The 14,312-nt window shown below is 51.4% G+C and overlaps 2 protein-coding genes across 3 annotated transcripts in view; one reads left to right on the top strand and one right to left on the bottom strand.

The window, feature by feature from the left end:
• ESCO2 (establishment of sister chromatid cohesion N-acetyltransferase 2) overlaps positions 1-3,653 on the top strand; it is a 23,864-nt gene extending 20,211 nt beyond the window's left edge. The window contains exons 9-11 of the mRNA XM_082048214.1: positions 106-249; positions 749-933; positions 3,059-3,653. Of these exons, the coding sequence (XP_081904340.1) occupies positions 106-249; positions 749-933; positions 3,059-3,197 (468 nt within the window). The 3' untranslated portion in view covers positions 3,198-3,653. The remainder of the gene's footprint in view (positions 1-105; positions 250-748; positions 934-3,058) is intronic.
• On the bottom strand, positions 3,165-14,312 carry PBK (PDZ binding kinase). 2 transcript variants are annotated; one of them, XM_082048232.1, is made up of 8 exons: positions 14,234-14,312; positions 12,669-12,745; positions 12,271-12,361; positions 10,503-10,645; positions 9,202-9,371; positions 8,564-8,693; positions 5,819-5,995; positions 3,165-3,952 (listed from the first exon to the last, which is right to left on the bottom strand). In XM_082048232.1, the coding sequence occupies exons 2-8, from the start codon at positions 12,712-12,714 to the stop codon at positions 3,747-3,749; spliced, it is 963 nt and encodes a 320-aa protein (XP_081904358.1). In that variant the 5' UTR covers positions 12,715-12,745; positions 14,234-14,312; the 3' UTR covers positions 3,165-3,746. The 2 variants fall into 2 exon arrangements, with proteins under 2 accessions (XP_081904358.1, XP_081904359.1); XM_082048233.1 differs by lacking the exon at positions 14,234-14,312 and adding an exon at positions 14,030-14,075.

Below are 14,312 nucleotides of genomic sequence, written 5' to 3'. Positions count from 1 at the left end.
CGGTGTGAAAACAAGCTTATTTGAGGAAACCGGGCCCCTTTCTGACAGTTTTCACGCCAAAGAATGTGCGTGTTATTTCCTAATGCTCTAGTTTTGTTTGCTTAGGCAGAAGATGTGCGAGAAATTGTAGATAATGAACTGGGATTTAAGCAAGTTTCTTTGAGCTGCCCAGCCAAGACGAAAATGTACTTGTTTGTGTCCAACGAGAAGATGATCGTCGGGTGCTTAGTGGCTGAGTCAATCAAGCAGGTACGTGGTTTTAATTAGAGGGGGAGAGGGGCAATTGCGAATAACTGGGGATGTTTGTGTGTTAGAAATGTGGGATGGGGGGAGATCAAGCTGAGGAAATAAAACCAATTCTCTCCAACTGCCTGAAAGGAGTTGGAGTGAAGGAACAAGCGCCAGGAGCAGAGGAAACGGCCTCAAGTTGCGCCAGGGGAGGTTGAGGTTGGATGTGGGGAACAATTTCTTCCCCAAAGGGCTGTGGGGCATTGGAACAGGCTGCCCAGGGCAGTGCTGGAGTCACCAGCCCTGCAGGGTTGGACAGACGGACATGAGGTTCTCAAGGACATGGGGCAGGTAACGGTTAGACTTGGTGATCTTGAGTGTCTTCTCCGACCACAACAATTCTATGAAAAAACAACCCCTCCCAAAGAAAAAAAAAAAACAACAACAAAGAAATTAAAGCAAAGCTCGTGCTGTTCTCAGGGTGATAAGGCGCATTTTGCCACGTCCTCTCGTCCCGCAGGCGTTCCGGGTGCTGTCGGAGGCGGGAGCCGCCGCGTCCCCCGATGCGCACGCCCCAGCGCAGCCCCAGCGCGCCTGGCGCTGCTCCAGCCAGCCCGAGCCCGCGCTCTGCGGCGTCAGCAGGATCTGGGTGTTCGGGCCCCAGCGTGGAAAAGGCATCGCCCGGCGCATGGTGGACGTGGTCAGGTAGGAGCAGGATCCCATCCCGGGTTTGTCCTTCAACAGGGAAAACCACGACCGCAGCAAAAAGTATTTATGGTTACAAACCAGAACACAGGAGGTTCCACTGAAAGAAGAGAAGCAACTTGTTGGGGGTGAGGGTGGCAGAGCCTGGCCCAGGCTGCCCAGGGGGGTTGTGGAGTCTCCTTCTCTGCAGACATTCCAACCCGCCTGGACACCTTCCTGTGGAACCTCAGCTGGGTGTTCCTGCTCCATGGGGGGATTGCACTGGATGAGCTTTCCAGGGCCCTTCCAACCCCTGACATGCTGGGATTCTGCAAATTTTCCCCTTTCCATCAGCCCCGCTTCACACTGGAAGGATATAAATCAAATATTCTCTGTATATCTTATATTTTCATTTAAAATCTGATACAAGCATAGGCCAAGCTGTTAATTTCTGGCTAGAACCTGAAACACAGCTACACAGACTGGATTTTCCAAGAGAAACTTGTGCTTGTTGGGGAAAAAAATATTCTATGTTTTATTTTACTGGATGGGCCCAAAACACTTGAGATTTTTCCAGGCAGGAAATTCTGAGCTTGAAAAGCTCGAACCGAAGTGGAAGATTTAAAATCTTCCCCTTGTCTGTTGATACAGATTCACTTGAGGGGGAGCCTGATGGTCTGTGGGTCTGTAGGAGCACAGATCTTATATCTGCTCACTCTGTGTGTATAAAACACAGAGATATGGGTACCTATGTATATATTTGTGTATAATCACAGTATTCTGAATATTCTCCACGTTCTCCCATGGTTTAGTGTTTAATGTCTTCACCCTGCAGGCCCTGGGTGCCGTGTTGGGCTCCAAACGGGAACTGCTTCAAGATATTGAACTAAAACCTCCAGGTTTCCATGTCAAACTGTATTTTGGGAGTTTTATGCCTGTATTTGCTCTTACACCGTTGTTCTTGCTCATTTTAAAATGCCTCCTGGTTATATCCAAGATGACAAACTGGCACCTCGCAACTGTCTCCTCTGGTTTCAAACCAAGTGATGGAAGCAAAACCAGCTCCCTGCAAAGGAGCCTTGGGGGAAAACACCTCGAAAAGGTGTTTTAAGTGAGAGTGGTAGTCAATGGTGCGGAGTCTAGTTGGAGGCCAGTATCTAGTGCAGTGCCTCAGGGGGCAGTACTGGGGCCAGTATTATTCAATATATTCATTAACGATTTAGATGAGGGACTAGAGTGTACTATCAGCAAGTTTGCTGATGACACCAAGCTGGGAGGAGTGGTGACACTGGAAGCTGTGCTGCCATCAGAGACCTGGACAGGCTGGAGAGTTGGGCGGGGAATAACCTGATGAAATTTAACAAGGGCAAGTGTAGAGTCCTGCATCTGGGCAGGATCAACCCCAGGTGCCAGTATAGGTTGGGAAATTACATATTAGAGAGCAGTGTAGGGGAAAGGGACCTGGGGGTCCTGGGGACAGCAGGGTGACCATGAGCCAGCACTGGGCCCTTGTGGCCAGGAAGCCAATGGTACCTGGGGTGGGTTAGAAGGGGGTGGTCAGTAGGTCAGAGAGGTTCTCCTGCCCCTCTGCTCTGCCCTGGGGAGACCACACCTGGAATATTGTGTCCAGTTGTGGCCCCTCAGTTCCAGCAGGACAGGGAACTGCTGGAGAGGGTCCAGCGTAGGGCAACAAAGATGCTGAAGGGAGTGGAGCATCTCCCGTGGGAGGAAAGGCTGAGGGAGCTGGGGCTCTTTAGTTTGGAGAAGAGGAGACTGAGGGGTGACCTTATTAATGTTTATAAATATATAAAGGGTGAGTGCCATGGGGATGGAGCCAGGCTCTTCTCGGTGGCAAACAATGATAGGACAAGGGGTAATGGGATCAAGCTGGAACACAAGAGGTTCCACTTAAATTTGAGAAGAAACTTCTCAGTGAGGGTGGCAGAGCCTGGCCCAGGCTGCCCAGGGGGTTGTGGAGTCTCCTTCTCTGCAGACATTCCAACCCGCCTGGACATGTTCCTGTGCGACCTCACCTGGGCGTTCCTGCTCCAGCAGGGGGATTGGACTAGAAGATCTTTTGAGGTCCCTTCCAATCACAAACATACTGTGAAACTGTTTGCAGCACCCTCTTTTCTCTCTTTTTCAGGAGCACTTTCATGTACGGCTGCTACCTGAGCACCGACGAAATCGCCTTCTCCGACCCCACACCAGATGGCAAGTTATTCGCAACAAAATACTGCCAGACCCCCAACTTCCTTGTCTATAATTTTATTCATACCAACTGATCCAACATATCAGTACAAGTTGAGCTTCGAAATAATCTAAAAATCAATGTTGAAATGAACACTTAAGCCTTGCTAGGCGGCTAAAGGCCGTTTTCCTGCTGAGCGCGAGTTCTCCCTGCCCGTGCGAGCGAGCTGGGGCAGAACGGGTCACTTTGTGTACAGAGTTGTCTTATGGGTTAGTGTTTCCGGTAGGTTTGTTTCTTCTAAAGTTAAATTTTATTGTGAGTAACTTAAAAACTTTAATTAATATAAAGATGCTGTTTCCTCCCTGAGCTCCCTGCAGCGTGCGCTGGGAAAGGTAAAAGACTCAGTACAAGCTGTTGCTAAATTTATACACTATGAGATGTCTTAAAACAGGATTTTCCCCCAGCACATAAGGCCTGGGAGCCCTCATGGTGTTGAGCTGCAGGGGACGCTGTTGGGGGGCTGCCTGCTCAATAAAAGGTGTGAAGTGCTGCTCTTTGAGCTTGTTTCTCTCTGTACTTCCCATGTTCTCCTAATTGGAGGAGTTCAAGAGGAGAAAGCGGCGATCCCTGAGCTCAAGCGCTGTTAATCCTGGGCCGCGCTGGCCTCCAGGGCTTCCACGATGCATGCGGCCGACGGGCGTTGCTTGGGCTCCTCGTTGGTGCAGACGGAGAAGAGATCGATCATGCGCTGGTAGGATGGGTCCAGCTCCTCCATGTTGAGAGCAGGACGGGTTCCCAGCGCCGCGTAAAACGCTTCTTCATCAAAGGAGTCCTCGTCAAAAGAGTTATCTGGGCGAGAAGGTGGAAAAGGGTTTGGGGCACGAGTGTGAGGGACCTGGGGGGTTCAGCTGGAGAACAGGAGCTGAGGGGAGACCTTCTGATCTCTGAACTGCCTGAAAGGAGCTTGGAGCCAGGGGGGTCGGGCTCTGCTCCCCAGGAACAAGCAGGCAGTGCTGGGGCAGTGCTGGGCTTGGTTATGGTTGGACTCAATGATCTTAAAGGTCACAGAATCACAGAATGGACTGGGTTGGAAAAGACCTCAGAGATCATCGAGTCCAACCCTTGGTCCAACTCCAGTCCATTGACTAGATCATGGCACTAAGTGCCGTGTCCAATCTCAGTTGAAAAACCTCCAGGGCCGGTGAGTCCAGCACCTCCCTGGGCAGCCATTCCAATCCTGACCACTCTCTCTGCACAGAATTGCTTTCTAATCTCCAGCCTCAATTTCCCCTGGCAGAGTTGAAGCCCATGGCCCCTTGTCCTATTGCTGATGCCTGGGAGAAGAGCCCAATCCCCGCCTGGCTAGAACTGCCCTTCAGGTAGTTCTAGAGAGTGCTGAGCTCAGCTCTGAGCCTCCTCTTCTCCAGACTGAACAAGCCCAGCTCCCTCAGCCTCTCCCCATAGGGCTTGTGCTCAAGTCCCTTCCCCAGTCTTGTTGCTCTTCTCTGGACCCGCTCCAGCACTTCAATCTCTTTCCTGAGCTGAGGGGCCCAGAACTGAACACAATACTCCAGGTGTGGCCTCCCCAATGCAGAGCACAGGGGAAGGATCACCAACCACGATGATTCTGTGACAAATCCCTGGAGCAACTCAAACCTTCCCCTGTGCTTTGTCAGAGGGGAGCGGGTGTTTCACAGCCACATTCACAGCATCCCCGCTTTAGCTTCTTCCTAAAAGACTGGGGCTGATTCCAATGGGATGAAGTTCAACAAGGCCAAGTGCCGGGTCCTGCCCTTTGGCCACAACAACCCCCTGCAGCCTCCAGGCTGGCACAGAGTGGCTGGAGAGCAGCCAGGCAGAAAGGGACCTGGGGGACTAATGGACAGGAAGCTCCACATGAGCCAACAGTGTGCCCAGGTGGCCAAGAAGGCCAATGGTGTCCTGTCCTGTATCCAAACCAGCGTGGTCAGCAGGACAAGGGCAGTGACCCTTCCCCTGTGCTCTGCATTGGGGAGGCCACACCTGGAGTATTGTGTTCAGTTCTGGGCCCCTCAGTTCAGGAAAGAGATTGAAGTGCTGGAGCGGGTCCAGAGAAGAGCAACAAGACTGGGGAAGGGACCTGAACACAAGCCCTATGGGGAGAGGCTGAGGGAGCTGGGCTTGTTTAGTCTGGAGAAGAGGAGGCTTAGAGGTGAGCTCAGCACTCTCTAGAACTACCTGAAGGGCAGTTCTAGCCAGGTGGGGATTGGGCTCTTCTCCCAGGCATCAGCAATAGGACAAGGGGCTATGGGCTTCAACTCTGCCAGGGGAAATTGAGGCTGGAGATTAGAAAGCAATTCTGTGCAGAGAGAGTGGTCAGGCATTGGAATGGCTGCCCAGGGAGGTGCTGGACTCAGCGGCCCTGGAGGTTTTTCAACTGAGATTGGCCATGGCACTTAGTGCCATGATCTAGTCAATGGGCTGGAGTTGGACAAGGGTTCGACTCGATGACCTCTGAGGTCTTTTCCAACCCAGTCCATTCTGTGATTCTGTGACTCAGCTGCCTTAAATATTTTGGTGCACCATTTCAAGCACCGCATCCTTTCAGGCTTTTCTGGCTGTGTCATTTTGATGGTATGGACACAGCACCCCCCCAGAGCTGCAGCTGTACAAATCGATCCCCCCGAGGGAGGAAAGCGTTTCTAGGAGCAGAAATTGCTCAGCGGAGAAACAAACCTTCATCGTCAGGGTCACAACGCAGGTTGACGTGGGGCACGGAGAGGGTCATCATCTCCCACAGCGTCAGCCCGAAAGCGAAGATGTCGGCCTTGTCGGTGATCACGCCGTCGTCCTGCAGAGCCTCCTTGGGCTTCCAGGGCTCGGTGCCCACGTAACACAGCTCCGGGTCGCTCACTGGAAGGAAACAACGCAGCTCCGGTGCCCGCTGGGACTTCCAAAGGCACCAAGACACCGTCGCAGTGAGATTTTTTGCAGCAAAGTGTCCAAGGTCACGCAGAGCGTGAAGAACCGAAGGCCGGAGCTGCGCTCGGGGCTCAGCCCGCTCTGAGCACCCCGTGATGGACGGGGGGGTTACCTGCGTTGTACCCACCTGTGGCCCTTGCCCAGCGCACCCCCCCAGGACACATCTCTGTCCCCAGACAAGCCAGGGGACAAAGCCACCCCAACCCCGCTCCTCGTGAGGCGCCAAAACCTCCCCCCACACTCCCTCTGTTTCCTTTACACCAGCCCAAACCACTTTGTTCAATTTAATGCCTCCTTGACCTTAATCAGCCTCAGAGAGCTGAAGTAACGATGAACGAAGCACCAGATCCAACTGGGTCCCTTTTATCCGTCTCTAACTCGGGGCAGTGCTCCCCAAAGCCAACTGGATCCCTTTAATCCATCTCTAACTCGGGGCAGCGCTCCCCAAAGCCAACTGGATCCCTTTAATCCATCTCTAACTCGGGGCAGCGCTCCCCAAAGCCAACTGGATCCCTTTTATCCATCTCTAACTCAGAGCAGCGCTCCCCAAAGCCAACTGGATCCCTCTTATCCGTCTCTAACTCGGGGCAGCGCTCCCCAAAGCCAACTGGATCCCTTTTATCCGTCTCTAACTCCCAGCAGCGCTCCCCAAAGCCAACTGGATCCCTTTAATCCGTCTCTAACTCGGGGCAGCGCTCCCCAAAGCCAACTGGATCCCTCTTATCCGTCTCTAACTCGGGGCAGCGCTCCCCAAAGCCAACTGGATCCCTTTTATCCGTCTCTAACTCCCAGCAGCGCTCCCCAAAGCCAACTGGATCCCTTTTATCTGTCTCTAACTCCCAGCAGCGCTCCCCAAAGCCAACTGGATCCCTTTAATCCGTCTCTAACTCGGGGCAGCGCTCCCCAAAGCCAACTGGATCCCTCTTATCCGTCTCTAACTCGGGGCAGCGCTCCCCAAAGCCAACTGGATCCCTTTTATCCGTCTCTAACTCAGAGCAGTGCTCCCCAAATCCAGGTGCCGCATTTCCCCCGCAGATCCCTGAGCTGGGGAAAGATCTCGGCTGCTCAAACTTCTCTCACGTGGCTGATCAAGAAGCCAATTCCAAAATCCCTCCACGCTGTTGGGCTTTAATCCTTGGCTGCCACATGGACCCAACACCATCACCCCTGGGGGGTGCGCGTTGTCTCCTCAAGACACGGAGGCAAAGCCAACCTCCAGTGGGTGGAGAGGAATTCTTGCTGTTCAACCAGCCCAAAACCTGATATTTTAACCACACTCCTCTTCAGGAGATTACACTGGGGCGCTGCCTCCAGCTCTCTCGCTCCTTATAAAAGGGAACAGCTACTAATAAAAATGTAATGGAGCAGCTTGATAAATTACGAGGCTGTCGCAGGCCCAAGCGCTGCGTGATTCTTGTGATGAACCCAAACCCCTTCTTGCTGTTGGCAGCCAAGCCGCGACGCCGTTAGGCATCTGCTTCTCGTTTGTAATGTGTTTGGCTCGTGCTTCCTCCCAGCCCTGTGAAAGATCCGAGACTCTCAACGCGAGCATCCCGGCAATTCTGTGTCTGTATGAGCGTGTGCAGCGGGGAATAACCTGATGAAATTTAACAAGGGCAAGTGTAGAGTCTTGCATCTGGGCAGGAACAACCCCAGGTTCCAGTGTAGGTTGGGAAATTACATATTAGAGAGCAGTGTAGGGGAAAGGGACCTGGGGGTCCTGGGGACAGCAGGGTGACCATGAGCCAGCACTGGGCCCTTGTGGCCAGGAAGCCAATGGGACCTGGGGTGGGTTAGAAGGGGGTGGTCAGTAGGTCAGAGAGGTTCTCCTGCCCCTCTGCTCTGCCCTGGGGAGACCACACCTGGAATCTTGTGTCCAGTTGTGGCCCCTCAGTTCCAGCAGGACAGGGAACTGCTGGAGAGGGTCCAGCGTAGGGCAACAAAGATGCTGAAGGGAGTGGAGCATCTCCCTTATGAAGAAAGGCTGAGGGAGCTGGGGCTCTTTAGTTTGGAGAAGAGGAGACTGAGGGGGGACCTTATTAATGTTTATAAATATATAAAGGGTGAGTGCCATGAGGATGGAGCCAGGCTCTTCTCGGTGGCAAACAATGATAGGACAGGGGGTAATGGGATCAAGCTGGAACACAAGAGGTTCCACTTAAATTTGAGAAGAAACTTCTCAGTAAGGGTGACAGAGCCTGGAACAGGCTGCCCAGGGGGGTTGTGGAGTCTCCTCTGCAGACATTCAAAACCCGCCTGGACATGTTCCTGTGCGACCTCACCTGGGCGTTCCTGCTCCAGCAGGGGGATTGGACTGGATGATCTTTTGAGGTCCCTTCCAATCCCAAACACACTGTGATACTGTGGAGGGCACGAGACGGACGTCAAGGGCTGGAGAATTAACGCTGGAGCGCCCAGAGATGCTGCTGCAAACCACCCGTCGGTCCTTCCCTCCCAGGTACATGCACCGAGGATTCACGTCCTTCCCCCTCGACCTACCGGTCATGTTCTCATCCAGGGGCAGCGACATTCCCACGTCACAGATCTTGACGGCTTCAAAATCCCCTTTAACGACGACGTTGGAAGATTTGATGTCTCCGTGGAGCAGCTTCTTGTCGTTGTGAAGGTACTGAGGGCACAGAGAGGCCGTTAACGCAGCCACAGCTACGGCGAGGCGGGAGGAGCCGTCGGATTTGGACAACAAAGCACCAACTTCTTAATATTTAACATATTTAGCCTTAAAACCAACTATCCGTAACGTGTACAAAACACAGGGCAGGTTGTTCCCCCAGCCTAATTTCGGAGGCTTATGGTTGCTTTTTACTAAACTGCCTCTAGCACCGAACACTTGAGCGTGAGCGCAACACATGGGTGTTAACAAGTGGCCAAGGACCCGTCTGTTTGATCCCTGGAGCTCCACAGCATTGCTGAGGCTCCGTTTTCTCCCTTTTTCCCCTAAAAACAAGCTCATTGAAGCTTCAGGGCTTGGTTTGACCTAAGTCTGTACAGCACCCCGCTAAAAAAGAGCCCACCGAGGCTTTAGACGAAGCGTCGCAGCATCTACTCTGCACCTGCTGCCTCCGTTATTCCCCCAGCGTGCGCGGCTCCAGAGCAGCCCCGGTTACGGCCGAACGCACCTTCAGCCCCCTCGCCATGCTCAAGGCCACTTTGAAGATGGTGGCAGCCGGGAAAGGGCCCAGCGCGTCCCCGCTTCGCTCTTCGATTAAGTCGTAGAGGGATTTGTCTCCTCCGTACTCCATGGCCAGACACATGCTGCCGTCGTTGGCCTCGGTGAACGCCCGGTAACCTTCCAACAGAGATTATTTGTTAGAGTCGAAGCGGACACGAGCCTTTCGGTGCCTTTTCCGGCCTGATGGAGCATTGGGAGCTGCTATGCGGGTGCTTTCCCCGCTCAGCTTTACACCCCGTACCGGGGCAAGGACCTTTACCCTGATTTTTATAGGATGGAGAAGCAGATCGGTGGCACCGACGTCCCCCAATACAAAAAGCAGGAGGCACACAGAGGATGAGGTGACACTCAATAAGTCAAACCACAGTGTCACAGGGGCCGTCCCGCAAGATTAACACACACACGGACCGGCCCATCCTTTTTCCTCCAGGTTTTACTCCCGTCCATGAACAATTCTCAGGTGGGGTTAGAAATGGCAAAGCCTTGCGTAACCGCATAGCAGAACTCTCACCCTATAAATGATTTACGGCACCTCTTACAGACAAAAGCACTGAAATGTTCGCAATGTGAAGGGTCAAGACTATCCTGGCTCTTAAATTCGCGACAGATGCCGCTTTAGGGGTACAAACAACATTCTTTGCACGCAGCCTTTCGAACACAAGTGACCTCAACCAAGCACTTTAAAGCACAAACAACAGGATGAAGTCAAACAAAGCTGCTGTTCCTGCTGGAGGGATTTCACACAAGAGCAAAGTTAAACACAGCCTAAAGCACCTTCTCAAAATATTCCTATTGTAGAGCCAAGAGCATGACAGAGCCCGATTGTCACACACAAAGGGGCAGCAGGGGGATCCGGAGCCTTGTTATTGGATCTTCTTATTGTTCTTATCATTGGATCTTCTTATTGTTCTTGTTATTGGATCTGGAGAACAATTTCTTCCCCAAAGGGCTGTTGGGCGTTGGAACAGGCTGCCCAGGGCAGTGCTGGAGTCACCAGCCCTGGAGGGCTGGACAGACGGACATGAGGTTCTCAGGGACATGGGGCAGTGCCAGGGGTGGGTTATGGTTGGACTCAATGATCTCAAGGGTCTTTTCCAACCAAAATGATTCTATGATTTTATCGCTACCTGGGATATCTCCAGGGATGGTTCATCCACCACCTCTCCACCCAAGCAGGGCAGGTTTTGAAAATCAGCTCCAACAACGTCATTCACAATTAAAGCAACGCGGGCCGTGCTGGAAACTCACCCACGATGTTGGGGTGCTGCAGGTTTTTCAGGACCTGGGCCTCGTCGTTCAGCCGCTGCTGGTAGACGCTTTGCTGCTTCGTGGTGCATTGCGGGTTGATCTTCTTCACGGCCCAAGGGGAGCGAGACAAACCGCGGGGAGACCTGCGGGGGAAAACACACACCCGACTCAGAATTGCGGGCAGCACCGGGGTTAAAGCACAGACGGGTCACCGAGGAGCCGTTCTGGAGAGCGTCTGACTTCGTTTGGTGGAATTAATAGAGAATAATGCTAAAATAAACTAAGATCTGCTCGTGTGCACATGGTAGAGGTGCATAATAATGCACGGTTTGAAACGGAAGGAGAGACATTCAGGCTGGACATGAGGAAGAAACTGTTTGTGCTGAGGGTGGTGAGAGGATGAATAATCCCCAAACAGGCTTTTTCTGCCTCAAAATGCCTTGTGGTCAGGAGGAGCAGGAAGAGCCCAGCCCAAGGATGCGGAGCCTTCCTGGGCAGAGCTGGGGGGCCGAGCTGTGACCCCTCATGTCGTGCTGGTGTGGGGTGTTGACTGGGATGTGGCCACGCTGGCCACCAGGAGCTGGGATGCGGCCACAGACCCGTGTCCAGCTCTGGAAGACGCCGTCGCTCTGCGGGCAGCGCCGCGGGCAGATGGTGGTGGTTCTTGCAGAGGTGCCACCTGTATCTGTCTCTCAGCTGCACATGCAGCGAGCTCCTGGGGTGGAAGCTGGAAGATGTGCTTCTAAAGAGTCCTGTTCCTGCCCTGTGCGGGCTGATGGAGCTGGGACAAGTCTCACAGAATCCCAGAGTGTCAGGGGTTGAAGGGCCCTGGAAAGCTCATCCAGGTCAATCCCCCCATGGAGCAGGAACACCCAGATGAGGTTCCACAGGAAGGTGTCCAGGCGGGTTGGAATGTCTGCAGAGAAGGAGACTCCACAACCCCCTGGGCAGCCTGGGCCAGGCTCTGACACCCTCACCCCAACAAGTTGCTTCTCAAATTTAAGCAGAACCTCCTGTGTTCCAGTTTGCACCCATTGCCCCTTGTCCTGTCACTGGTTGTCACCAGAAGAGCCTGGCTCCATCCTCCTGACACTCCCCCTTTCCATCTTGATCCCCAGGAATGAGTCCCCCCTCAGTCTCCTCTTGTCCAGCTCCAGAGCCCCAGCTCCCTCAGCCTTTCCTCCCACGGGAGATGCTCCACTCCCTCCAGCATCTTGGTGGCTGCGCTGGACTCTCTCCAGCAGTTCCCTGTCCTGCTGGAACTGAGGGGCCACAGCTGGACACAATATTCCAGGTGTGGTCTCCCCAGGGCAGAGCAGAGGGGCAGGAGAACCTCTCTGACCTACTGACCACCCCCTTCTAACCCACCCCAGGTCCCATTGGCTTCCTGGCCACAAGGGCCCAGTGCTGGCTCATGGTCACCCTGCTGTCCCCAGGACCCCCAGGTCCCTTTCCCCTACGCTGCTAAGGAGGGAGATTCAGGCCGGACATGATGCAGAAATTGTTTGTGCTGAGGGTGGTGAGAGCCTGGCCCAGGTTGGCCAGAGAGGTGGTGGCTGAACCATCCCTGGAGACATCCCAGGCCAGGCTGGACGGGGCTCTGAGCAACCTGAGCTGGTGCAGATGTCCCTGCTCATGGCAGGGGGCACTGGGGGAGATTTAACGGTCCCTTCAACCCAAACCATCTGTGATTCGATGATTTCTATGGTTCTGGAGGAAAACCAGCGCCCAGCGCCGTTCCCAGCCCCCCCTGCGCTCGCACACACACCTTTTCATCAAGTAGACGTTGACCCCGGTGCCGTATCCCAACTTCTGCATGAAGGGAGAGGCCGGGATGGTGATGGAAACTGGGCCCCCGGCTAAAAAAACAGACAACAAAACACCAAAATAAACTTAAATATGAATATATATATATAAGAAAAACAACAAAAGCAGCCCCATGTGTGACAGATCAAACCACCACTCAATAGTTGGACTCGCCGATCAGAAAGGTCTTTTCCGACCGAACCGGTTCCATGAGGAGTTTTGATGCTCTGGTTATAAACGGTGATTGTTTGGATGCTTGAAAAGCTCCTTTTCGCCCCATATCTCAGCAAACCCCCCCTGAGGCTCCTCCTTAAACACGTTTGATCCCGGTGACCCCCACGTTTGGGGTGACGGACTCACCGGGTTTGTCCCTCTGGGCCGGGTTGGGGGACCTGAAGGTTTCCATGGTGCCGGGGTCACCTGCAGCCTATGGGTCCCTATGGGCATCACGATGGGATGTTAAATACAATTAAATCAAAAAAACACTGAAAAACTGAACAAAAAACGACTAGAAACCCCCAAATCCCTCCAAAAAAAACCAAAACCAAACCGTGAAAAACAACAACCAAAAAAATACACCAAGAAAACGACCTGAAAAAGCAGCCAAACGAAATATAGAAAATAATTCAACAGGGAAATGGGGTCGAAAGGAAAAAAATATTAAAAAAAAAAAATCAAGAAGTTAAAATAATTTTAAAAAATTAAAGTAATAAAGAAGTGGAAAGAAAAAGTAAAAGTGGGGAAAAAGTAAAAGTGGGGAAAAAGTAAAAGTGGGGAAAAAGTAAAAGTGGGGAAAGTAAAAGGGGAAAGTAAAAGGGGAAAGTAAAAGGGGAAAGTAAAAGGGGAAAGTAAAAGGGGAAAGTAAAAGGGGAAAGTAAAAGGGGAAAGTAAAAGGGGAAAGTAAAAGGGGAAAGTAAAAGGGGAAAGTAAAAGGGGAAAGTAAAAGGGGAAAGAAAAAGGGGAAAGAAAAAGGGGAAAGAAAAAGTAAAAGGGGAAAGAAAAAGTAAAAGGGGAAAGAAAAAGTAAAAGGGGAAAGAAAAGTGGGGAAAGAAAAGTAAAAGTGGGGAAAGAAAAGTAAAAGGAAAACACAATAAAATTAAATAAAAAATTTAAATTAAGAATAATAGGAAAAAGTAATAATGAAATAAAAATCAAATGGGAAGCCAAGAAGTCAATTAAATATGGGGTCAAATGAAAAGGTAAAAATAAGAGCTAAAATTGATTTAAAAGACAAAAAAGGAAAAAAAATCTAATAAAATGAAATAAATAATAAAATGAAATAGATAATAAAATGAAATAAATAATAAAATAATAAAAATAAATAAAAAACAAAATAATTAAAGAGCAAATAATATAAAAACATAAAAAAGGAAATAATAAAAAAGATAAAAATGAAGATAAATTAAAATGCAAATTAAAAAAAACATAAAAATGCAAATAAAATCATTCAAAGGCAAATAATAAAATCGCATAAAAATGCAAACAAGAACATCACAAAATAAATAAAATAGAACATCGGTAAATAAGTGAAATAAAAACGTAAAATAAAAAAACAGAACAAAAGCTCAAAAAAATAAAGAAAACGAAACATCAGATAAACAAACTGAAACAGCAAATAGAGTAAAACAAAAAATAATCATAAAACAAATAAAGAAAATGAAACATCAACTAAATAAGTAAAATAAATCGAATTAAAACAACAATAACAACAACAAACGCACCCAACAAATCCCATACGAAGATCAACCCGACCCGCACCCGGCACCCTGACCCCAGGCGCCCGTTGGGCTCCGCAGGGGCAGCAGCGCCCCGGCCCCCCCGCTCCGCTCCGTCCCCTCCCCGTGTCCCCGCCCTGTCCCCACGGACGGCTCGTGGGGTCTCTGGGGTCCCCGTGTTCCCCGTGTCCCCCGCCCCGTGGCCGTTACCGATCGCCGCCGCTTGAATCCCGCGCGCGGGAAATCGGAACCAACCCCCCACGCTACGGCGACCCCGCGCGGACAAACA

Source organism: Streptopelia decaocto (genome assembly GCF_964273445.1).
Source record: "Streptopelia decaocto genome assembly, chromosome: 3".
In the NCBI taxonomy this organism is placed as follows: Eukaryota; Metazoa; Chordata; class Aves; order Columbiformes; family Columbidae; genus Streptopelia; species Streptopelia decaocto.
Note: the sequence above shows the minus strand (reverse complement) of the source record. Positions and strands in the feature narration are given on the sequence as shown.